Below are 27,293 nucleotides of genomic sequence, written 5' to 3'. Positions count from 1 at the left end.
GATCGTGTTCTTCTCACGGGCATCTTGGGGACGTAACTGTGCTTGTCCCACTTATCGAATTCCGAGGCACATATTGAAGATATTGGAAGAACTGTCCACTTTTACTTTTCGTCAGCCAACAAGATGAGTAGGCCTAACGAATAGCAAAAGCACTAGCCTATGTCCATTTACTATCCCCCATAGTACCAAATTTGACCTATTCCATTTGTCAACTTGTCCTTCTGTGCGAGAAAGAAATATTCCAAATTTAGTCTGGGACAGTTGTGGGATGCGACAGATCCCATATTAAGATTATTAAGAACATTTTTTTTAAAGCAATGAGCCTGATTCAACAGATCAGAACGTTTAGTTTAAAATGTTGTGAAACTATTAGGCTATTTCTTCACATTATAAGCTCACAAATGCACACACAATGCTATACGCGTGAATGTTCCAAAATGCAATCAATTAGTGAGAAAACACCATGCTCAAAAGTGACCTCAAATGTGATTATGCATGTAATGCTTTTATTAGAAAGATGCATTTTTATGGTGAAAATGATCTTCCCCAAACTTGAAGCTCACGCGCTGCTTATGTATGTATACCAGTTAGGCTCTACACCCATTGTAAAGCGGATTAATGTGCTTCATTTTAAGAAGTTATGTGGCCACTTTAGTTGTCATACAAACCTTATCGAAACATATAGGCCTATGGGCTAGGCTACATGAGGTGTGGGACTATGACTTAAAAAAATATATAATTCACAAGTGATAGGCTAATATTGTCACCAATCAGACTATTCTTGATTTAATCTTGTCGTTACATATACTAAGTAATATATGTGTGGAATTAGTTTTGATTTAGAATGGACCATTATCATGCACCTGTCTCGGAACAGGAGCAGGGGAAAAAATACATGTCATCTATGCACTTAAATACCGAATAGAGGGCGCTTTTTCCCGTGGTTCATTTTCTGTTGTAAATTGAAGCATGTGCTTAATATTAGGAAAGTTGAGAAATAAATATACTGAAGTAGACCTTGCCTATAGAAATCGGATCCTTCTATTTTTAATAAAGGCCATCAAAACTCTTGTTTCTCACACAATTGCATAGCCTATAGAACATGAGCTCATAGGCTCTCATGAAGTGTTTGATTAGATTTTCCAATACATTTGCATTGATGTCAGAGTGATTAGAGGGACAATAGTGCTGAGTACCAGGCAGTTAGCAAGTTTGGTAGGCTACTAAGGACCATCCGCAGCACCAGAACTTAGAGAAGCCTAGTTACCGTGACTGTGTGGGGGGGGGGCAACTCCATATTAGGAATGTGTCCTTAATGTTTTGCACACTCAGTGTATATTACCAAGTCAAAGATACAGTTATAGGGTGCATCCGAAATGGCAGCCTATTCCCTATGTAGTGCACTACATTTGGAGCTCTGGTCAAAATAATTCTACTATATAGGGAACAGGGTGCCATTTGAGACACAGGGTGTTGCTCAGCCTCACTGTCTTCCTCAGTAGAGTTACAGTGGGCTTGATAATGAGCGTGTGTGAATGGGAAATGTAATTAATCCGCTGGCAGCCCCCATAAATGTGTAGCTATCATGCATTCCAAGTCATATAATGAGTAAAGCTGAAATAATTTCACACACCATTAAGGAGCACAGGAGGTTGGTGACACCTTAATTGGGGAGGACAGGCTCGTGGTAATGGCTGGAGTGGAATAAGTGGAATGGTATCAAACCTGGTGTTTGATGCCATTCCAATTTGCTCCGTTCCAGACATTATTTTGAGCCGTCCTCCCCTCAGCAGCCCCCTGTGGTGAGGAGTGAGAAGATGAGTCTTTAAACAGTTTGGTCTCATAGTCATCACTTGACTTAGTTTAATAGGATTTGAGGTAACCTGGTCCCAGATCTGTTGGTGCTGTTGCCAATGACAACTCCATTGTTTGGCATGACAATGAGTGACAAGGAGTTGATATAATAGCACAAACAGAATCAGGATAGACTCTAAGTGATGTATCTATCTGATAGTCACCATGAAGATGCTCAGGGCCAGAATCCTAACTTGAGATAAGTGTGCGGAATTACAACCTCTGAGTAACAGAAGTCTTGCACTGATGTCAGTGGGAGATGTCTGCGGAAATATTGAGTTAGGTGCGTAGCTCAAGTTAGCTACGAGCTAATAGTTAGCTTCTTAGGCCTTGTTGGACTTAACAGCTCCTTTCTCTCTACCTGGCACAGTCCAAAGGTGTAGATATTAGCTAGCGATCCATTTTCAGCTGTTGTGTTGGTTAGGTAGAAGCAGAACTACCCACTGGGCACAGATGTCAATTCACCATCTATGTAATTTCATTGAAATGACGCGGAAAGTCTCTCCCAACATCTGTGACTAGCTGATGCATTTACGGGATATTTTGGTTCTGGGTCTCCGAGATTAAGGCAGAACATGCTAGTTAGAGCACGTTGTGTTGTGATGGTTTGGTGGAGGCATACCCTGCCTCAGTGACTCAGAGGTCAGAGAGTTCCAGATAGGCCACATCTGCTTGTAGAGCAACCCCATTACTCTCCAATCTGATCCCATTCTAGGCCTGTGGACACTGCTGAGAGTGGAGCCTCCAAATCGGCCCCATACTCATCACTATCTTTCTGTAGCTACCACCACCATCATAACACATTACCCCTTCCTCCCTTCACCACAGCAGCATTGCCACAGCACAGAGAGCGAGATCCTTCTGAAAGCCTCTAACACCAACTGACAGCAACAGATAGAGATTAATGGGTATATGAACAATACCCCTGGTTCTGGTTAGAAAGGGGAATAGCTAGCAGGAAATATGGAGAGAGAGAGAGAGAGAGCAAGAGAAGTGGAGAGAAACTAGAGAGAGAGAGGGAGAGAGGAGTGCAGAGAAACTAGAGCGAGAGAGAGCTAGAGGGAGATGACTCTCCTTATAGCCACAATCCTCTGCTGGCTCTCTGTTGTGAAGTTGGGAAGTGGTTTTCAGAGTCTTTTCTTAGAGTTGAATAGTGCTTCTACGAACTCGCCATTGTTCCCAATCCACCTCAGGCCCAGTGTGGTGTTAACAGCTGGAGGGATGAGAGAGACTGAGAGTACTACTATCGCCTTACTGCTAGTGTCCATTCTCCTCTCAACATACTACAGAAAAGCGAGCCTACATAGGGAGAGCAGGATAAGCCCAAAGAATATTTATGACTTTACATTCTCTCACAGAGGATAGTGTAGTGGTATATTCCATATTTAACTAGGCAAGTCAGTTAAGAAGAAATTGTTATTTACAATGACAGCCTACCCCAGCCCAACCCAGACAACGCTGGGCCAATTGTGTGCCGCCCTATAGGACTCCCAATCACAGCCAGATGGAATGCAGCCTTGATTTGAACCATGTTCTGCAGTGACACCTCTTGCAATGATATGCAGTGTCTTAGACTGCTGCACCACTCGGGAGCACAAGCGTGAAGCTATTTAGATTAACTTCCCTGAGACCTAGTCAGCAGTACATTGCATTTAATTGGTGTGTGTGTATGTGTGTGTCTGTGTGTGCGTGCATACGTACGTGTGTGTTTGTTTGTTTGTGTGTGTGCATGGGTGCATTTGATTACGGTTAGTGAGTGTGTGTCTGTGGATCTCTGTGTGTGTCCGAATCTCAGAAGCCTTGAGCCTCTACAGTACAGAGTGTGCAGAGGATGGATCTTCCAGTTAATAGTTTTCAGTCGTCTCAGCTTTCAGTGTGTTGATCCTATGCTGACCGGTCCAGACTCACCGTGCTTTAGCCTCACAATGGGGGGATTAAAAATAGGGGCCCTTTAACACTGAAAACATTTGGTTAATATCTTCATACTTCCCTGCTGCGCTGAAATCCCTTTTATACCAATGGACTGCTAAAAAGCACGTCTCAAAGGTATGCTGTGCCATTGGGTATTTATATTAATTTGGTACCCAATTGAAATAGACTGAGTGTACGAAACATTAGGAACACCTTCCTAATATTGCGTTTGCCCCCCTTTTGCCCTCAGAACAGCCTCAATTCGTCAGGGCATGGACTCTACAAGGTGTCGATAACATTTCACAGGGACTGGCCCATGTTGACTCCAATGCTTCCCACAGTTGTGTCAAGCTGGCTGGATGTCCTTTGGGTGATGGATCATTCTTGATACACACGGGAAACTGTTAAGCAGCATTGCAGTTCTTGACACACTCAAACTGGTGCGCCTGGCACCTACCTACCTACTACCATACCCCGTTCAAAGGCACTTTCTGAATGGCATACACACACAATCTATGTCTCAATTGTCTCAAGGCTTAAAACTAATTCTTTAACCTGTCTCCTCCCCTTCATCTACACTGATTGAAGTGGATTTAACAAGTGACATCAATAAGAGATCATAGCTTTCACCTGGATCCACCTGGTCGGTCTGTCATGGAAAGAGAAGGTGTTCCTAATGTTTTGTAAACTCAGTGTACTTGTTGCATGTCTTATTTTCCCACAATGGGCTCGAAGAACCAGCAGGCAATTCCGCGTGGGATCCATATTATGTAAAGCTTTTTAAAGGAATTAGATGATATATCTCAATACAGTTCTCTCATTTGCTGTTCTGCACTGTGTACTATGCACCGATCCCTGGTGTGTGAAGGCTTTGTCATACACTATTTTGTTATATGTAGTCACTGTGGTGCCATAGACTGCTTAGGCTGTTCCCCTTGTACTGCTCTGTTCTCTTACGCTTCTCTGCCGTGCATTGCACATAATATGCACAAATATATGAACACACACATCAAGATACACACACACACACACACACACACACACACACACACACACACACACACACACACACACACACACACACACACACACACACACACACACACACACACACACATTACCCCCCCATGCTCTCGTACCGTGGGCAGTCTATGAGAAAAGCACTTGAGAAAGCGTTTTATATCAGCAAGCCTTTATACTGTATAGCTACTACCCAAGGAGAGGATTAGCAGCAGAAAGTGACAACAACATCCCTGCAGGGATACAGGGGAGGGAACAGCACACAATGACACTCCTTCTATCCAATTTATCACATAACATTTCATTACAGCCATTTAGCAGATGCTAAATTAGATATTAGATACTTAAGCAATCAGACCCGAGGGGGTGTGGTATATGGTCAATATACCACGGCTAAGGGCTGTTCTTAAGCACGACGCAACGCGGAGTGCCTAGATACAGGCCTTGGCTGTGGTATATTGACCATATACCACACCCCCCCGGGACTTATTGCTTAAATATACCGTATTCATCAAATTGACCTACAGTAAATATTTTGTACGGGTTTTTTAAATTCAGAGGAGGCTTAATTGATTCCTCTCACAGTCATTTGATCAAAGCACTTGGTGTCAGTCAGGTGTGATGCTATCAGACCAGTTCCAGCCTGGGTGTTTTTATCAATGCTCCTTTTGTAGCTCCATAGATCATAGGAGCCTCTCACACACACGTCGGCTTTGACAAGCTCTTCATTACCATTCTAGTCCTGATGGTCTGTAATCATGTGCCTTGGCTCTGATTAGACGCTCCATAACAAACTAATTAAACCGGCCTTGCAAAATCATCACCACCATTAGCTAAGAGACATGAATGGGAAAGGCACAAACCTGCAAGAGCACGGCCTTTTCTCCCCTCGCTTGTCACAAAATAACACTATTGAACTAAATGTTAAGTGATTTGTCCTTGATAGAGTGCCTCTTAGACCTTCTATAACAAATACATATCTGTGATCATTACTCAAAATAACTCAATTTTTTTATTTCTTTTTTACAGAGCTGTAGCTGGCGCAAACTACCTCTGTCGACATTTCCACAGATACTTTCAAATGTTTATTAGTTATATTATTTTGATATTGAATACTGCACTGTTTGGTAGGGCTTGCAAGTTAATCATGTCAATGTTCTTGTGCATGTGCCAAATCAAACTTGAAATCTGAACGTTGATGAGTTTCTCTGCCCCATGACACTGTCCCAGTTATCCAAATGAGCTATCGCCTGTTCCACGATAACTTTTCCCCACAAACATACTTCAAAGTGAGGCTAGCAAAGCCAGATGAATTCTCTCCTCTAGCCTCTGCCTCTGTTCTATTATACCTCTAACAATCCGTTTATGAGCTGTCACACAGGTTAGAGCTATTGTGTTTCAGTAGAGAACACTCCTCAGCTAGCTACTCGGGGTACAGAGCATTCTGTTTCTCACAGAACACAGGCCAGCTAAACCTAAGCCTGGTAAAGAAATGGGAAATTGGTTTTTTAAAACATTTTCAGCATTTATTTGGTTTGTGCAACCCCACAGATAAAACTGTATTGACTCTCATATATCAAGGTGTATTACAATATGAGAAATATTGGTTATTTTTGGTACACTGGAATTTGACATCATAGAATATAAATTGATCATACAGTAAAAAGACTTAGTTGAGATGTCATTATAGTGACATAACTAATATGTCACTACAATGAACATATAACTAATATGTCAGTTTAGGTTACATATGCACTGAGTGTACAAAACACCTTCGTAATATTGAGTTGCATTCCCCCCGATTTGCTCTCAGAACAGCCTCAATTCGTCGGGGCATGGACTCTACAAGGGTGTCGAAAGCGTTCCGCATGGATGCTGGCCCATGTTGACTCACAGATGTGTCAAGTTGGCTGGATGTCCATTGGGTGGTGGACCATTCTTGATACACACAGGAAACTGTAGTTCTTGACACAAACCGGTGCGCTTAGCACCTAACCCGTCTCCTCCCCTTCATGTACACTGATTGAAGTGGATTTAACAAGTGACATCAATAAAGGATCATAGCGTTCACCTGGATTCACCTGGTCAGTCTGTCATGGAAAGAGCAGGTGTTCTTAATGTTTTGTACTCTCACCAGTGATGGTGAAAGACAGTAGCTACTTCCTGTTCACTTAATGCATCAGTTGTTTAGATTGTCAAAGAGCAGGAGGCACGTTTATAGCCCGAAGTCAGACATACTGTAGGAGTGCCGTTAATAGGTTTTAGCCAAATCCTGTCGCCTTTGACGCCAAGGAAACTTGGGTGGGAATATAGCTACCTAACCTCGCTAAGGTGAAACAAAGAACAACTGAGGAGACCGTCAATATGTCAATATCCTAGTCTTATTACTCAATATCTGTAAAAAGTGCTGAGCCTTTGAACAGTTGAATTTCCTGACAATGGCAAAGCATCCTTGATTCTATATTCAGCGTACCCATTGTTTGAATGTGCTGGTCTGTCTAGTCTCAGTTTCAGCTCTGAACAATGAACCTCTTCAGTCACCTTCACATCTGTATCTTGCTTCTCTCTCTCTCTGTCTCTCTCTGTCTCTCTCTGTCTCTCTCTGTCTCTCTCTGTCTCTCTCTGTCTCTCTCTGTCTCTCTCTGTCTCTCTCTGTCTCTGTCTCTCTCTCTCTCTCTCTCTCTCTCTCTCTCTCTCTCTCTCTCTCTCTCTCTCTCTCTCTCTCTCTCTCTCTCTCTCTCTCTCTCTCTCTCTCTCTCTCTCTCTCTCTCTCTCTCTCTCTCTCTCTCTCTCTCTCTCTCTCTCTCTCTCTCTCTCTCTCCCGCTGTATTCCTCCCTGCCGCGGTGAGAGAGCAGGTGATAATTGGATTGCAGGAATCTTCTTATTCACTACAGTGTGGCAGGAGCATGGCAGTAGCAGTGTGCAGGTGACAATACGCATTTGGTTGTGTGGCGTTATCTCCATGCTCCTGAGCGATCACAGAGGCTTTGCTGGGCCAGGGAAGATCATCTGTCGCCTGGCTGGGCTACTCTCCCAGGGGAGGCAGGGTGTCTGGAAGTCTGCTGGGCTGGCATCTCTCCCAGGGGAGGCAGGGTGTCTGGAAGTCTGCTGGGCTGGCATCTCTCCTGGGGTGGTAAAAAGCCTCCTGACCCTGGTGGGATTGTGACATCATGCCATCCCAGAAAAGCCTTCAGTCATGTAGGGCAAGAATCCCTTAGAGAATGGTATGGAGTGATATTGATGTTATTTAACCCTAATCAGGCTGCACTCATTTTGGTGAGATTTAGAATGATTGGAATGGGAATCCCCGTCAATTTCTCTATGATGGGTGGATTGGTGGCCATTTTGAGTGTACCCATAATAAGGAAGTAAAGTAGGAAGTACAGTATTCCCTTTTTTTATTTTTTTTATTTTTTAAAATGTTTTTTAAATTATGAACACAATAAATACAAAAAAAAGAAATAGACAAACAAGAGTACATACTGATCATTTCAAGATAATATTTAAATTCTATCTTAAATAATGTGAAGAGGGGTTTGTTCTCTGCCCACTTCATTTTATGGACAAAGAATCTTCCATTAAAGATAAACAAATTAACAATGAAAGTTAAATCAGGGTGAATATCATTTGGATCAAAATAAAACATAATATCAGAGTCTTTCAAATTAACATTAATAGTTGTTTCTTTTAAAATAAAATCTTCTAACTCACACCAAAATCTTCTGACATAAAAACAGTCCCCAAATAAATGGCCAAGAGTCTCTGGGTCACAACCACAAAATACACATTTGTTATCAATGGCTATTTTAAATCTGTGTATTATAAAGGTCTTTACAGGGTAGATTCTATGAATGAGTTTGTATGATATTTCATTCACATAACAACAAAACTTTGTTCCAGTTCACTTGTCCTAGGGCTGTATTCCAGTACATTTTAGCAGAGGGAATAGTAACATATTGACAGTTTCCTTATATGCATGTTATTACATTTATAGTTTAAAATGTCAATTCCTTCTAATTGTATTGAGGCTACAAAATCCTCAACAGTTGCACTTGGAGTATTGTTATATTCTCCTAAAAGAAGAATAGCACCTTTAGGGACAGCTCTAACAACGATTTGATACTCCTCAGGAGTGAATGTAACATTGTGTGTTCTAATAAATTCTGGATAATCATACAGTCATCCATCATTATTCAATAATTGTTTAACCCAAATAATGTTGTTGTCAAACCAGTTCTGGAAAAACAAAGAGTTGTTTGTCTTTATTATTCCAGGTTGTATACCTATGGGGGGAAAATATGTTTGTACATGAGGTTCCAAGTTAGAAGTGCTTGTTTATGAAAGTTAGCAAACTAACTTATAGGGATAGGGATCTTACCCACATCAGAGTTGCATTTGAGGAAGAATTCTAGACCACCAATTTGTTGGAATGTTAAATTAGGGATGATATTCCAAATGCAATCTTTATTTCTTACATAGTTTTGTTTCCATTTAATCTTAAATATCATATTAGAGGTTTTAAAATCCATAGCATTCAACCCTCCCTCACCTTGGGTGCTACATATTAACGCTTTTCTTAAATAATGAGGTTTATTCCTCCATATGAAGTTAAATAATTGAGTATCAACTATTTTAGTTACTGACAGGGGAACATCCAAGGCAAGGGAGGTATAAACTAATCTGGACAGAACTTCAGATTTTGATAAAAGTACACGTCCAGATAAAGAAAGATCTCTTAATAACCAGGAGTTAAATCTCTTTCCAATTTCCTCTACAATAGGAGAGAAATTTAAGTTGGCCCTTTCTTTCTGATCTTTGCTAACTGTAATACCAAGATATGTGATCACATTTACAGGGATATTACATATTGAGTTTGAGTCACATCTTTTCAACGCAAATAATTCACATTTCCTAATATTCAGAGATAAACCTGATACACGTGTGAAGGCATTAATACACTCAATAGCTTTCCTGTCTTCATTATGATCTTTCAAATAAATGGTGGTGTCGTCAGACAATTGTGAACATTTTATCTCTTTGTCTTGTATTTGATTACCCCCTAAAACTATCCTTATTTAAGTGAAGTGTCATAACGTGTGACCAATAAAAATAAGAAAGGAGAAATTGGGCATCCTTGTTTAATTCCACGTCTAATGTTGAATCTTTGTGAAGTTCCATGGGAAAATGTAGTTACTGTTATTGTAAAGTGTCTTAATTACACTTTGAAAATATTGACCAAAACCAAAAAATCTCAAAAATAAAATAATGTTCAACTGTATCAAATGCCTTGTAAAAGTCTACAAATAAAATAAAGCTATCTTCCTTAATGTGCTCATTGTAGTCTATCAAGTCCAATACTAGTCTAATATTATTACATATGTCTGCCCTTCATAAAACCAGACTGGGTATCATCAATGATTTGGTTAAGACCTTTTTTTAAGTCTTTCTGCAAAGATGGATGCAAGTAGCTTTCCATCATTGTTCATTAATGTGATTGGTCTCCAATTTTCTAACATCATAGAATCTTTGTTTGGTTTGGGTATTACAGAAATTAGGCCTTGTGTCATAGAAACAGGCAGTATTCCATTTCTATGGTCTAGTCTCTTCTATTGACCCACTAACTCTCTTCTTCCCAGGGCCTGACTGGTACCTGACCAAGGTGAAGCTGAGGGTGACAGATGTCAACGACAACGTCCCCGAGTGGGCCATGGAGCCTTACCCCTACCTGGCAGTGGTGTCCCACGAGGCCCCCCCTGGGGAGCTGGTGTACCCGCTCCATGCTCGCGACGGGGATGAGGGCAGTAGTGGCGAGGTGGAGTACTTCATGGCTGATGGTAAGAAAGAGATGCGCGCACGTACGCACACAGCGGGCCAGCCAAAAGATCTGCTACATCTGTGGAGCCCCTGCTGAGGGGGAGTGTAGGGGGGGGGGTCTGGTTTGTTGATGTATCAGGGACTGGGGGGTGGGCTAATCTTGTTCAATGGGATCACAATCCGTCTGCGACTCTTCTATGACCTGCATTAACTCAGTGCACTACCACTGACGCAGATAAAACCCTAGTCCAGCAGTATTCAAACCCACTAGTACCACTTTTTGAGTGGATTGACCCCCTTCTCGTTCCTCATTCTCCTCAAACAGATGTTGAAGATGAATTGTAACTAAGCACCGACATCACATGAGCCCCAAGTGGTACAAGCTAAATGGAAATCAACAACCACCTGCTAAGATTTTTTTAAATCAGATTTTTTAAACATGAGCTTTTGTATTTAATCCTTCAATGATTCCATAGGTTTAACTACATCTAAAGAGGATGACAGCCCGGGTCTTGGGCACCAGCGAGGTCTGCTAAATTACATTTGACCTCATTCTATAGAGTGGGGTGTTGGTAGACTTACTGTACTGTACGTGCCAGGGTTTACAGTTGGCGGACAAGACTAGGACCAGGATGTTGCTACTGTGAATACATTTTGATGGGGAAATTATCTTCAGTCTATTCATCTAGTCGTATAAAATCAGGTCAAGTCAAATGTGCCTTTCACATCCATGACACAACACACTTTACAGAGAAAAAAAGACAAGACAAGAATGTTGCTATTGTGTATTAATGGAAAGTTCAATAGGGGCGCTGTTTTCACTTTGGAAAAAATCGTGCCCAATTTAAACGGCCTCGTACTCTATTCTAGATCATACAATATGCATATTATTATTACTATTGGATAGAAAACACTCTCAAGTTTCTAAAACTGTTTGAATTATATCTGTGAGTAAAACAGAGCTCATTTGGCAGCAAACTTCCAGACAGGAAGTGAAAATTCTGAAAATGGGTCTCTGTTTCAGGGCCTGCCTATTCAACTGGCTTGTATTTATCGATATACATGCACTTCATACGCCTTCCACTAGATGTCAACAGGCAGTGGAAGGTGGAATGGGGTGTCTAGCTTGATCTGAGGTCAAATGAGAGCTTTTGGAGTGGCAGGTCAGGAACTTCCTTTGTCTACCAAGGCGCAAGGCGGGGCTCGACATTAGCTTCTGAAAAGCTTTCGGTTTACACGGCGAATATCTCCGGCTCTGATTTTATTTGATACATGTGATAATAACATCGTAAAGTAGGTTTTTTCAACCGAGTTTTATTAGTTTATTCAACGTTTATTGGGACTTTTGGAGTTTTCCATTCTTTGCGTCAAGAGAGGGTGGGAACGTTATCAACCTTGGCTAGCATTGTGGCGCGAATTCGACAGAAGAAAAGGACATTCTAAAACCAAACAACGATTTATTCTGGACCAAGGACTCCTTGTACAAGATTCTGATGGAAGCTCAGCAAAAGTAAGAACAATTTATGATGTTATTTCGTATTTCTGTGGAAAATGTTGATTCCTATTCTCTGCCGTTTTGGTGAGCGCTATCTCATAATAACGTAAGCTGTATGTTATGGTAAAGTTATTTTAAAAAATCTAACACGGCGGTTGCATTAAGAACCAGTGTATCTTTCATTTGCCATACAACAAGTATTTTTATGTAAAGTTTATGATGAGTTCTTTGGTCAGATTAGGTGAGTGTCCAAAATATCTCTGGAGATTCTGGTGAATCGATGTTACGTATTCACAATGTATAATCAGGATTTGTAGCTCTAAATATGCACATTTTCGAACAAAACATAAGTGTATTGTAACGGCGGTCCTCCTCCTCTTCAACCGAAAAGGAGGAGTAGTGAGGGAACCAAAATGCAGCGGAGTTTGAAGACATGATTTATTAACGAAAACATGAAAACACGAAAACGAAATACCCTTGACTAAACAAAATAACAAACGGTGTAGACAGACCTGGACGACGAACTCACATAAACACTAAGAACGCACGAACAGGGAAAATAGCCTACACATAAAAATGACGATAAACTAAACAAACCGAACAGTCCCGTATGGTGCGACAAACACAGACACAGGAGACAATCACCCACAACGAACACTGTGAAAACACCTACCTAAATATGACTCTTAAATAGAGGAACGCCAAACACCTGCCTCTAATTAAGAGCCATACCAGGCAACCCATAAACCAACATAGAAACAGAAAACATAGAATGCCCACCTAACCTCACGTCCTGACCAACTAACACATATAACAAACTAACAGAAATAGGTCAGGAACGTGACATAACCCCCCCCATAAGGTGCGAACTCCGGGCGCACCAGCACAAAGTCTAGGGGAGGGTCTGGGTGGGCATCTGACCACGGTGGTGGCTCAGGCTCCGGGCGAGGTCCCCACCCCACCATAGTCAATCCCAGCTTCCATCTCCCCCTATGAATGTCCACCCTCATCTTACCCCCACAAAATCCTTTTGGTAACATCAACAACAGGGGCAGCACCGGGACAGAGGGATAGATCAAGACAGAGGGATAGCTCAAGACAGAGGGATAGATCAGGATATAGAGGTAGCTCAGGATAGAGAGGGAGATCAGGATAGAGGGGCAACTCCGGACTGAAAGGCAGCTCCGGACAGAGAGACAGCTCTGGACTGAGGGGCAGTTCTGGGTAAATAGCCGCTCCGGGCTAAGGGACAGCTCATGACTGGCTAACGGCTCTGGACGCTCATGGCTGGCTGACGGCTCTCGACGCTCATGGCTGGCTGACGGCTCTCGACGCTCATGGCTGGCTGACGGCTCTCGACGCTCATGGCTGGCTGACGGCTCTCGACGCTCATGGCTCGCTGACGGCTATCGACGCTCATGGCTCGCTGACAGCTCTGGACGCTCATGGCTGGCTGAAGGCTCTGGACGCTCAGGGCTCACTGACGGCTCTGGCAGATCCTGTCTGGTTGGTGGCTCTGGCAGATCCTGTCTGGTTGGCGGCTCTGGCAGATCCTGTCTGGTTGGCGGCTCTGGCAGATCCTGTCTGGTTGGCGGCTCTGGCAGATCCTGTCTGGTTGGCGGCTCTGGCAGATCCTGACTGATAACTGGCTCTAGCGGCTCCTGACTGACTATCGGCTCTGACGGCTCGGGACAGACGGGCGGCTCTAATGGCTCAGGACAGACGGATGGCTCAGACGGCGCTGGGGAGACGGATGGCTCAGACGGCGCTGGGGAGACGGATGGCTCAGACGGCGCTGGGGAGACGGATGGCTCAGATGGCGCTGGGGAGACGGATGGCTCAGATGGCGCTGCGGAGACGGATGGCTCAGACTGCACCTGTCTGGCGGAAGGCTCTGGCTGCTCCTGTCTGGCGGAAGGCTCTGTAGGCTCATGGCAGACGGGCAGCTTTGCAGGCTCATGGCAGACAGGCAGTTCATGCGCCGTTGGGCAGACGGCAGACTCTGGCCGGCTGAGACGCACTGTAGGCTTGGTGCGTGGTGCCGTAACTGGAGGCACCTGACTGAGGACACGCACTTCAAGCCTAGTGCGGGGAGCAGGGACAGGGCACACTGGACTCTCAAAGCGTGCTATATTCCTGGTGCGTGGTACCGGCACTGGTGGCACCGGGCTGAGTGCACGCACATCAGGACGAGTACGGGGAGAAACAACAGTGTGCACAGGACTTAGGAGACGCACATGTGGCTTAGTGCGCGGTGCCGGAACTGGAGGCACTAGTCTGGAGACACGCACCATAGGGAGAGTGCGTGGAGGAGGCACAGGGCTCTGAAAACGCACTGGAAGCCTGGTGCGTGGTGTAGGCACTGGTGGTACTGGGCTGAGGCGGGGTGGTAGTGCCGGAAATACCGGACCGTGAAGGCGTACTGGCTCCCTTGAGCACCGAGCCTGCCCAACCTTACCTGGTTGAATGCTCCCCGTCGCCCGACCAGTGCGGGGAGGTGGAATAACCCGCACCGGGTTATGTAGGCGAACCGGGGACACCATGCGTAAGGCTGGTGCCATGTAAGCCGGCCCGAGGAGACGCACTGGAGACCAGACGCGTTGAGCCGGCCTCATGACACCTGGCTCAATGCCCAATCTAGCCCTACCAGTGCGGGGAGGTGGAATAACCCGCACTGGGCTATGCACTCGTACAGGAGACACCGTGCGCTCTACTGCGTAACACGGCGCCTGCCCGTACTCCCGCTCTCCACGGTAAGCCTGGGAAGTGGGCGCAGGTCTCCTACCTGCCCATGGCCCACTACCTCTTAGCCCCCCCCCCAATACATTTTTGGGGTCTCCTCTTGGGCTTCCAGCCACGTCTCCTTGCTGCCTCCTCATACCACCGCCTCTCTGCTTTCGCTGCCTCCAGCTCAGCTTTGGGACGGCGATACTCTCCCGGCTGTGCCCATGGACCTCTCCCGTCCAATATTTCCTCCCAAGTCCATGATTCCTGTGTATAATCCTGCTTGAACTCGCGCCGCTTGGTTCTGGATTGGTGGGTGATTCTGTAACGGCTTTCCTCCTCCTCTTCATCAGAAGAGGAGGAGCAGGGATCGAACCAAAATGCAGTGGAGTTTGAAGACATGATTTATTAAAGAAAAAATCACGAAAACACGAACTTGACTAATAAACTAACAAAACAAAATAACGGTGTAGACAGATCTGAACGACGGACTCACATAACACACGAGAACGCACGAACAGGGAAAAAAGCCTACACATAAAAAACACTGAACAAACAAACCGAAACCAGTCCCGTGTGGCGTAACGACATACACAAACACAGGAGACAATCACCCACAACGAACACTGTGAAAACACCTACCTAAATATGACTCTTAATTAGAGGAACGCCAAACACCTGCCTCTAATTAAGAGCCATACCAGGCAACCCATAAACCAACATAGAAACAGAAAACATAGAATGCCCACCCAACCTCACGTCCTGACCAACTAACACATATAACAAACTAACAGAAATAGGTCAGGAACGTGACATGTATTGTATAACCTGATGTTATAAGACTGTCATCTGATGAAGTTGTTCAAGGTTAGTGATTCATTTTATCTCTATTCTGTCAGTTTTGTGCAAGCTATTTTGGCGGGGAGTAAATTGCGTTGTGTGTTTGGCTACTGTAGTGAGCTAATAGAAATATATATTGTGTTTTTGCTGTAAAACACTTAAAAAATCGGAAATATTGGCTGGATTCACAAGATGTTTATCTTTCATTTGCTGTACACCATGTATTTTTCATAAATGTTTTATGATGAGTATTTAGGTATTTCACGTTGCTCTCTGTAATTATTCTGGCTGCTTTGGTGATATTTTTGATGGTAGCTGCAATGTAAAACTATGATTTATACCTCAAATATGCACATTTTCCAACAAAACATAAATTTATTGTATAACATGTTATAAGACTGTCATCTGATGAAGTTGTTTCTTGGTTAGTGACTAATTACATCTCTATTTGGTCGGTTTTGAGTCTTTGGCTATTGTGGTTAGCTAATAGAAATACATATTGTGTTTCGCTGTAAAACATTTTAAAAATCGGAAATGATGGCTGGATTCACAAGATGTTTATCTTTCATTTGCTGTATTGGACTTGTGATTTCATGAAAATTATATTATATGATATTAATCGAAAGTTTAAAAAAATGATCCTCAGTATATGTTCAGTCTCTCCATCTGTCTCCCTTGCTTGGCTGTCTTGTTCTGTACTCTATTATACTCAACTGTACTGTACATATGTACTTCTGTATATACGAATGCATATAAAATGGGTAGATTATCCCCAGTATGTTCAGTCTATCCATCTGTCTCCCTTGCTTGACTGTTCTGTACTGTACTCTACTGTAGCTAAACTGTAGTGTAGAGGCTTCTATGACAATAAAGCTATACTCTACTGTACTCTACTCTACTAATACTGTACTATTGTACTGTACATTGGGATGTAAAAGTGGCTTTACAAATACATCTGATTGATTAATTGATTAATAAATGAATATATGTATTGACTGATTCATGGAATGTAACTTACAGGTGGTAATGGCTGCTTTGCGGTGGACAAGAAGAGTGGTCACATCTTGACCACAGGTCTCCCCCTGCAGAGAGACAGGGAGTATCTGCTGAGTGTGGTGGCCTTTGACGGGCTGGGCAGTCGCAGTGCTCCTGCCATGGTGTCAGTCATAGCAGGACCCAGAACACCACAGTTCACCAAGGCATCCTACGCCATTTCCATACCAGAGAACACCCCAGAGGGACAGCCGTGAGTACTGGGAATGTATAGTTGTAGACGCACACCACATGGATGTACACCAGCCTGGCCCCAGATCTGTTCGTGCTATCACGCAAACTCCTTGTTACTCATTGTCAAGCCAAACATGGAGTTGGCAAGAGTACAAACAGATATGTGGCAGGCTGGATGGACACACACTCAACATGTTAACACAAGTCAGAACAGACACACGCACACACACACACACACACACACACACACACACACACACACACACACACACACACACACACACACACACACACACACACACACACACACACACACACACACACACACACACACACACACACACACACACACACACACACACACACACACATGCACACATGCTCATAGACATTCCATTTCTACTCTGTATGGGAATTAGGGATGTAATTTGAATATCACACGTTCAGACATCAGAGAAAACAGCAACATCGGGAACAGCCTCAGTCACGCAGCAGCAGAACTTATGTTGGTCCAGAATTGGAATACACTTTACTGTTAATGACATATTTCTGTCTCCTCTAGCTTCCTGGTGATGTTCGCCATCTCCTTCCAGAAGCAGCCAATCAGCTACAGCCTGCTGATCAACCCCAGCAGCCTGTTCAGAATGCAGCAGGAGACAGGGGAGATCAGCCTGACCCGCACGCTAGACTATGAGAATGACCAGAGACGTTACCTCCTTATGGTCAGGGCCAGCGAGGGGCCAGGGGGCCTCAGCAGCGCCATAGAGGTTAGTGATAGAGTGTGTGTGTGAGAGGGGTGTATGTGGCGTCAGAGGAGGACCGTGGGTGTGTGTTTGTGTGTGTTGGGGTTGGTCTAGTTTCGATTTTCAGACTTCCTCACATTGGTTGCAGTAAGGAACAAGACTTGGAAGGATGGCATTGTGAGACTATGGTCGGTCAAATCTCCAATTTGTCACACTTCTTTCTTATCTATGTCTCAGTGTTTTATGTATAGTAAAGACTGGCACGTCAAAGATGTGTCTAGCAAAACTAGAACAACCATGAAGTTGACTAAATCAGACAGCCATCTCCCTATAGAATTCTGTCTGGAAGTCAGTCTGCTTGCCAGAATTTATTTCAACCCTCTAAATTATTTATTTAATGATTTTGTCATCCAATTATCACGCCACACATTTATTTCACACTCCACGTTTCAGTTAGAAAACAGACCTTTAGGACTGACTGAGTCTGCTGGGTGCAGTGTTGGCTTGAGGGAAACCTATTCCTGCTATTTCAGTGCTATTACTTAGCTGTCACTTCACACTTTACACACTGACGGTGACACAGGGAGAGAGAGAGAGAGAGAGAGAGAGAGGGGAGGGAGAGAGGGGGAGGGGAGAGAGAGAGAGGGGGAGAGAGAGAGAGAGGGAGAGAGAGAGAGAGAGAGAGAGAGGGAGAGAGAGGGAGGGAGAGAGAGAGAGGGGAGAGAGTGAGGGAGAGAGAGAGAGAGAGAGAGGGAGGGAGGGATAGGGAGAGAGAGAGAGAGAGAGGGAGAGAGAGAGGGAGGGAGAGTGCGTTTCAGATGCAGGACTAAGGGCCTTGCTCAGCCAAAAAGACAGGCCGGGAACATTTCTATTTTAAAAGCAGAACTCATGAGCTGGAAGATAAAGGAAATGTTGAGGTGGCAACTTTTAGAAACTACAGTGCAATTTAGCTCAAGTTTTTCTCCTACCAGTATGACATTTCAGCAACCCTTCACTTAAAGCCATGCAGTTATAATGCATTGTAAGACGTTGTGAGTATGAAAACAAACATTATAATGATTTATTATCATCTTATAATGATCCTGATGAAATACCAGTCATGGGATAACATTTGATATGTGTTCAAACTGTAATATACTGTATACTTCACAAGCGACCCATAATAAGACTATGCAATTAATATGTTAATTAACAAAGTCTGTTAAATTGATAATCTGACTCCATAAAGTTTATTTAGCAATATGCAAGATACTATAGTTGAGTTACAGCAACAGACACTCAAGAAATGTATGAGAATAGAATTCTAAATACAAGTATATTGAATTACTTTGTAAAATGAATGGATTCACATACAAGGCATAATGCTTAAGGTACAAAAGCATTAACAAGCATTGCAAGGCATTATTCTAGGCATGATCAGAGAGGGAGAGAGAGAGAGAAGGCATAGCCTGAAAGTCCATGCCCCAAGAGTCCCTGAGGTAGAGAGAGAGAGAGAGAGAGAGAAAGAGAGAGTATCAACAAAAAAGATAGAGAAAAAATCAATGAAGTTAAGACACTTTTATAAGCATCTGACCTGCTTGGATTCAAAATATTTGTTGACCAATAGCATTCCTGTTGAGTTAACTTCCAAGTATGGCCGCAGGAAGTAAGGGTGCTGAAGATGCTGCAGCACCCCCTGAAAAAAATAAAAAATAAAATGAACAAAAATACAAAAATGAAACAAAATATACACTGCTCAAAAAAATAAAGGGAACACTAAAATAAAACATCCTAGATCTGAATGAATGAAATATTCTTATTAAATACTTTTTTCTTTACATAGTTGAATGTGCTGACAACAAAATCACACAAAAATGATCAATGGAAATCAAATGTATCAACCCATGGAGGTCTGGATTTGGAGTCACACTCAAAATTAAAGTGGAAAACCACACTACAGGCTGATCCAACTTTGATGTAATGTCCTTAAAACAAGGCAGAATTAGGCTCAGTAGTGTGTGTGGCCTCCACGTGCCTGTATGACCTCCCTACAACGCCTGGCCATGCTCCTGATGAGGTGGAGGATGGTCTCCTGAGGGATCTCCTCCCAGACCTGGACTAAAGCATCCGCCAACTCCTGGACAGTCTGTGGTGCAATGTGGCGTTGGTGGATGGAGCGAGACATGATGTCCCAGATGTGCTTAATTGGATTCAGGTCTGGGGAACGGGCGGGCCAGTCCATAGCATCAATGCCTTCCTCTTGCAGGAACTCCTGACACACTCCAGCCACATGAGGTCTAGCATTGTCTTGCATTAGGAGGAACCCAGGGCCAACCGCACCAGCATATGGTCTCACAAGGGGTCTGAGGATCTCATCTCGGTACCTAATGGCAGTCAGGCTACCTCTGGCGAGCACATGGAGGGCTGTGCGGCCCCCCAAAGAAATGCCACCCCACACCATGACTGACCCACCGCCAAACCGGTCATGCTGGAGGATGTTGCAGGCAGCAGAACGTTCTCCATGGCGTCTCCAGACTCTGTCACGTCTGTCACATGTGCTCAGTGTGAACCTGTTTTCATCTGTGAAGAGCACAGGGCACCAGTGGCGAATTTGCCAATCTTGGTGTTCTCTGGCAAATGCCAAAAGTCCTGCACGGTGTTGGGCTGTAAGCACAACCCCCACCTGTGGACGTCGGGCCCTCATACCACCCTCATGGAGTCTGTTTCTGACCATTTGAGCAGACACATGCACATTTGTGGCCTGCTGGAGGTCATTTTGCAGGGCTCTGGCAGTGCTCCTCCTGCTCTTCCTTGCACAAAGGCGGAGGTAGCGGTCCTGCTGCTGGGTTGTTGCCCTCCTACGGCCTCCTCCACGTCTCCTGATGTACTGGCCTGTCTCCTGGTAGCACCTCCATGCTCTGGACACTACGCTGACAGACACAGCAAACCTTCTGGCCACAGCTTGCATTAATGTGCCATCCTGGATGAGCTGCACTACCTGAGCCACTTGTGTGGGTTGTAGACTCCGTCTCATGCTTCCACTGGAGTGAAAGCACTGCCAGCATTCAAAAGTGACCAAAACATCAGCCAGGAAGCATAGGAACTGAGAAGTGGTCTGTGGTCACCACCTGCAGAACCACTCCTTTATTGGGGGTGTCTTGCCAGTTGCCTATAATTTCCACCTGTTGTCTATTCCATTTGCACAACAGCATGTGAAATTTATTGTCAATCAGTGTTGCTTCCTAAGTGGACAGTTTGATTTCACAGAAGTGTGATTGACTTGGAGTTACATTCTGTTGTTTAAGTGTTCCCTTTATTTTTTTGAGCAGTGTATATCTATCTATTTTCACAAAAGTAGTGCACTGGGCCTTTACTAGTCCTGTATTAGTGGACCGATATAGCCATCTGCAGCGCGGGCAAAAACACATTTTCATCAGTCCCACTTCTGTCTCCTAGATGTAGAATGATTTGGGTTATGTCCCCTCTCCTCCACTTCTCTCTTTTTTTCCCCCGTCTCCTCTCCTTCTTCTCTCTCTCTCCTTTCCACCCTTGTCTCTCTCCTTTCCAACTTTCCCTGTTTTATTTCCCTCCTCATCCCCCTCTTCTCTCTCCCCTTTCCCCTGAGCAGGTCCAGGTGGTGATAACGGACGAGAACGACTGTGTCCCAGAATTTCTCCAGTCTATTTACAGTGTTGATGGAGTCCCTGAGACAGTAACCACAGCAACCTCTCTCCTGCAGGGTGAGATGAGAATGCAGCTTTGTCTTCCTAGTGTGTGTGGGGCATTCTGTGACCTCTTTACTCTCATTTAGATTGATTATACAGGGTCACAACGAGTCACAATTAATTGCATTGCTGTTGAGTTCCTGGAACTGTTGTTACAGTAATGAATAGGTGCTGATATGCAGCTCTAGAACTTGTCAATTGTCTGTAATACCAACAGAAAAAGATCCCCATCCTGACACATGCAAACAGATTCATCAGACCTATTGTTAGAGACCAGGGTCGTATTCATTAGGGCACACCATAGCAAAATGCTTTGCAACGGAAAACTGAATCTAGCTTCAGCTAGTTTTCTTTTCTTTTTTGGCGCCTAATAAATATGACCTATGTGTTCATATCCTGTATCTCTCCTACAGTGTTAGCCAGTGACTGTGACTCGGGGTTGAATGCAGAACTCACATACTACACTCTAAGCCCAGACTTCAGCATTTCAGCCCACGGCACCATCTTCCCTGTGGGCCGTCTGGACTACGAGAGGCCCAACCACCTGTATGAGTTTGTGGTGATGGCGGTTGATAATGGGGAGGAGCCTCACTCTGGTACAGCCACCATCCGCCTGCGCATGGCCAATGTCAACGACCAGGCCCCCGAATTCTCCCAGACTGTGTGAGTGGATCTACTGATGTAGACTATAACCCCGCCCTCACACAACATCAGCATTCTAGTATCTACTACACTATTGAACTACATCCCCCTCCGTCAGTAGCATAGTATCTACTACACTATTGAACTACATCCCCCTCCGTCAGTAGCATACAACCCCCTCCATCAGTAGCCTAGTACATACTACCGGTATACTATTGAAGTACAACCCCCTCCATCATTAACCTAGTACATACTACCGGTATACTATTGAAGTACAACCCCCTCCATCATTAACCTAGTACATACTACCGGTATACTATTGAAGTACAACCCCCTCCATCATTAACCTAGTACATACTACCGGTATACTATTGAACTACATCCCCCTCCATCAGTAATCTAGTATCTACTATACTATTGAACTACAACCCCCTCCATCAGTAATCTAGTGTCTACTATACTACTGAACTACAACCACCTCCATCAGTAATCTAGTATCTACTATACTATTGAACTACAACCCCCTCCATCAGTAATGTAGTATTTACTATACTATTGAACTACAACCCCCTCCATCAGTAATCTAGTATTTACTATACTATTGAACTACCACCCCCTCCATCTGTAATCTAGTATCTACTATACTATTGAACTACCACCCCCTCCATCAGTAATCTAGTATCTACTATACTATTGAACTACCACCCCCTCCATCAGTAATCTAGTATTTACTATACTATTGAACTACACCCCCTCCATCTGTAATCTAGTATCTACTATACTATTGAACTACCACCCCCTCCATCAGTAATCTAGTATTTACTATACTATTGAACTACCACCCCCTCCATCAGTAATCTAGTATCTACTATACTATTGAACTACCACCCCCTCCATCAGTAATCTAATATCTACTATACTATTGAACTACCACCCCCTCCATCAGTAATCTAGTATTTACTATACTATTGAACTACCACCCCCTCCATCTGTAATCTAGTATCTACTATACTACTGAACTACCACCCCCTCCATCAGTAATCTAGTATCTACTATACTACTGAACTACCACCCCCCCATCAGTAATCTAGTATCTACTATACTATTGAACTACCACCCCCTCCAACTGTAATCTAGTATCTACTATACTACTGAACTACCACCCCCTCCATCAGTAATCTAGTATCTACTATACTATTGAACTACACCCCCTCCATCAGTAATCTAGTATTTACTATACTATTGAACTACCACCCCCTCCATCAGTAATCTAGTATCTACTATACTATTGAACTACCACCCCCTCCATCAGTAATCTAGTATCTACTATACTATTGAACTACCACCCCCTCCATCAGTAATCTAGTATTTACTATACTATTGAACTACCACCCCCCCAACTGTAATCTAGTATCTACTATACTACTGAACTACCACCCCCTCCATCAGTAATCTAGTATCTACTATACTATTGAACTACACCCACTCCATCAGTAATTTAGTACCTACTATACTATTGAACTACACCCCCTCCATCAGTAATCTAGTATCTACTATACTACTGAACTACCACCCCCCCACCAGTAATCTAGTATCTACTATACTATTGAACTACACCCCCTCCATCAGTAATCTAGTATTTACTATACTATTGAACTACCACCCCCTCCATCAGTAATCTAGTATCTACTATACTATTGAACTACACCCCCTCCATCAGTAATTTAGTACCTACTATACTACTGAACTACCACCCCCTCCATCAATAATCTAGTATCTACTATACTACTGAACTACCACCCCCCCATCAGTAATCTAGTATCTACTATACTACTGAACTACAACCCCTTCCATCTGTAATCTAGTATCTACTATACTACTGAACTACAACCCCCTCCTGTGCAAATTCTGGCATGCGTTTACTGTGAACACTGAGGCTGTACCCGCTTTAAGTTACAGTTATAACAGAGGCCAAGTAGGCTACTGTGGCTATTTGATCGTAATGTAGGCCTATCAGATCGGCCTACCATAAAAAACTATTGAGAAAATGCATCCCATAATATTTTAACATGGAGATAGCTGTTCTATAATTCAGCCTACAGTAGACGCCAATGTGTGTTGTTCAATGTCGGCTTACATTCCATTATACTTTTGAAAAGGACATGTAGGGTTGGACATGAACCTGTTTAACCACTTGTCCTTCAGACAAGGAGGTGACTGAAAAAGTTGTGTTGTTTGATGCAAGAAACCACTTTACAAAAGAATATTCCTTATTATTCCCATAATATTGTCTAGAAATGGCTAGAAATGCACACGTTTTGTGCTCTTGTAGGAAGCAAGCACTCCCCTATTGCTGACTAGAAATTAGCTATAACTAGCAAAGAATATGAACAAATGTATACACCTGGCTACATACAGCTCTTGCTTTGATCTCAAAACAAGCGCATCTACTCGCGACCACTCATGCTGTAAACACAGTCCAGTTCAAAGTGAATGGCACAGATCCATTTGGATCTGTTTGGAACCACCAAGATTCTTCCTAGAGCTGGCCGCCTGGCCAAACTAATTAATCGGGGTCACTCTGACAGAGTTCCTCTGTGGAGATGGGAGAATCTTCCAGAAGAACAAGCATTTTAGCAGCACTCCACCAATCAGGCCTTTATGGTAGAGCGGCCAGACGGAAGCCACTTCTCAGTAAAAGGCACATGACAGCCCGCTTGGAGTTTGCCAAGGCACCTAAAGGACTCTCAGACCATGAGAAACAAGATTCTCTGGTCTGATGAAACTAAGATTTAACTCTTTGGCCTGAATGCCAAGCGTCACATCTGGAGGAAACCTGGCACCATCCCTACGGTGAAGCATGTTGGTGGCAGAATTATGCTGTGGGGATGTTTTTCAGATGCAGGGACTGGGAGACTAGTCAGGATCAAGAGAAAGATGAATTGAGCAAAGTAAAGAGAGATCCTTGATGAAAACCAGTTCCAGAGCACTTAGGACCTCAGACTGAGGCGAAGGTTTACCTTCCAACAGGACAACAACCCTAAGCACACAGCCAAGACTACGCAGGAATGGCCTCGGGACAAGTCTCTGAATGCCCTTGAGTGGCCCAGCCAGAGCTCGGACTTGAACCCGATCGAACATCTCTGGAGAGACCTGAAAATAGCTGTGCAGCGACGCTCCCCATCCAACCTGGCAGAGCCTGAGAGGATATGCAGAGAAGGATGGAAGAAACTCCCCAAATACAGTTGTGCCAAACTTGTAGCGTCACACCCAAGAAGACTCAAAGCTGTAATCACTGCCAAAGGTGCTTCAACAGAAGGTTCTGAATACTTAAATGTTATATTTAATTTATTTTATTTTATTATTTGTAATTTTTTTCTCATTACAGGATATTGTGTATATGTATTTGTATTTGTTATTGATCCCCATTAGCTGCTGCCAAGGTGCATTCAACATGTCAATACCTCTCACAAATACAAGTAGTTGTCAAGACTTCAAAAGTGGTGAGTGAAGGAGTCAGGCGCAGAGAGCAGGGTAGTTCCAAAAAACGTGGATTTAACATTCCAAGTAACCAGAGAGACAGTCACGCCACACACACAAGGGCGCGTAAAGTCCCAGTCCAACAAACAGGACGAAACTGAACAGGAACAGACACCACAAGAATAAACGAACACCACAAACAGAAAAACAAGCCCACACAAAAGCCGGCGGGCCTACTGGGTTTAAATAGCCCACAACCAAACCTAAACATGAAACAGGTGCAACAAATCAGACACAACTAAATGAAACAGAAAAGGGGATCCGTGGCAGCTAGTAGGCCGGCGACGACGACCGCCGAGCGCCGCCCAAACAGGAAAAGGCACCATCTTCGGCGGGATTCGTGACAGTAGTGATGAAGTCAATCTCTCCTCCACTTTGAGCCAGGAGAGATTGACATGCATATTGTTAATGTTAGCACTCTGTGTACATGTTAGCACTCTGTGTAAGTGCTGTGCTTGTTGAATGTCCTTCCCTATAAGCGTGCTGAAAGTCTGTTGTCTGTTGGTAACAGTTGGCTATTTGAGCCAGTAAAGGGGGCTTTACTATCCTAGGCAGGGGAATGACTTTTGCTTCCCTTCAGGGCTGAGGGCACACACTTTCTAGTAGGCTTAAATTGAAGATATGGCTAATAGTAGTGGCAATATCATGTGCTATTGTCCTCAGTAATTTCCCATCCAAGTTATCAGACCTCAGTGGCTTGACATTGTTGATAGACAACAGTAGTCTTTTCACCTGTTCCTCACTTACTTTACAGAATTCAAAATTACAGCGCTTGTCTTTCATAATTTGGTCAGATATACTTTGATGCGTAGTGTTAATGTTTGTTGCTGGCATGTCATGCCTAAGTTTGCAAATCTTGCCAATGGAAAAATCATTAAAGTAGTTGGCAATATCAGTGGGTTTTGTGATGAATGAGCCATCTAATTCAATGAATGATGGAGCGGAATTTGCCTTTTTGACCAAAATATCATTTAAGGTGCTCCAAAGCGTTTTACTGTCATTCTTTATGTCATTTATCTTTGTTTCATAGTGTAGTTTCTTCTTTTTATTCAGTTTAGTGACATTATTTGTCAATTTACCAATCGGTTGTAGAGCCAAGAGACCTATTTGCCATTTCTTTTGCCTCATCCCTCTCAACCACACCATTTTTCAATTCCTCATCAATCCACGGGGATTTAACAGTTTTTACAGTTACTGTCTTCATTTATTTGACTAGAAATATCAGTTAAGATCAAATTCTTATTTACAATGACAACCTACACCGGCCGAACCATAACCAGGACAATGCCAGGCCAATTGTGCACCGCCCTATGGTATTCCTGATCATGGCTGGTTGTGATACAGCCCGGGATCAAACCAGGGTCTGTAGTGACACCTCTAGCACTGTGATTCAGTGCCTTAGACCGCTGCGCCACTTGGGAGCCCGCAGTGGGTGTATTTTTATTAGTAACTTGGATAAGCAATTTCATGAATGTGTCAAGTGCAGCGTCTAGTTGCTCCTCAATACACACCATGGACCAACAAATATTTTTTACATCAACAACATAGGAATCGCTACAAAACATCTTGTATGACCTCTTTTACACTACATTAGGCCCAGCCTTTTGAACTTTGATAACCTGAACCAGGTTGCAGGCACTAGATAGAGTTTGAAGCTTTCTCTTGAGTGGGCAGCCTGATGAAAGCCAGTAATATTTAAATCATACATTATCAAGCATTTCACACATGCTATCCAGATACTGACTGTTAGCTCTTGGTGGTCTATAGCACCTTTCCAC

The 27,293-nt window shown here is 43.6% G+C and overlaps 1 protein-coding gene across 1 annotated transcript in view; it reads left to right on the top strand.

Annotated features, from left to right (window-relative positions):
- LOC129866846 (neural-cadherin-like) overlaps positions 1–27,293 on the top strand; it is a 119,842-nt gene that overhangs the window by 24,645 nt on the left and 67,904 nt on the right. The window contains exons 2-6 of the mRNA XM_055939819.1: positions 10,423–10,620; positions 16,680–16,905; positions 17,449–17,653; positions 21,237–21,348; positions 21,747–21,996. Coding sequence (XP_055795794.1) covers positions 10,423–10,620; positions 16,680–16,905; positions 17,449–17,653; positions 21,237–21,348; positions 21,747–21,996 — 991 coding nt within the window. The remainder of the gene's footprint in view (positions 1–10,422; positions 10,621–16,679; positions 16,906–17,448; positions 17,654–21,236; positions 21,349–21,746; positions 21,997–27,293) is intronic.

This window comes from Salvelinus fontinalis, chromosome 12 (genome assembly GCF_029448725.1).
Source record: "Salvelinus fontinalis isolate EN_2023a chromosome 12, ASM2944872v1, whole genome shotgun sequence".
Classification (NCBI taxonomy): domain Eukaryota; kingdom Metazoa; phylum Chordata; class Actinopteri; order Salmoniformes; family Salmonidae; genus Salvelinus; species Salvelinus fontinalis.
This window is presented reverse-complemented; position numbering and strand designations above follow the sequence as displayed.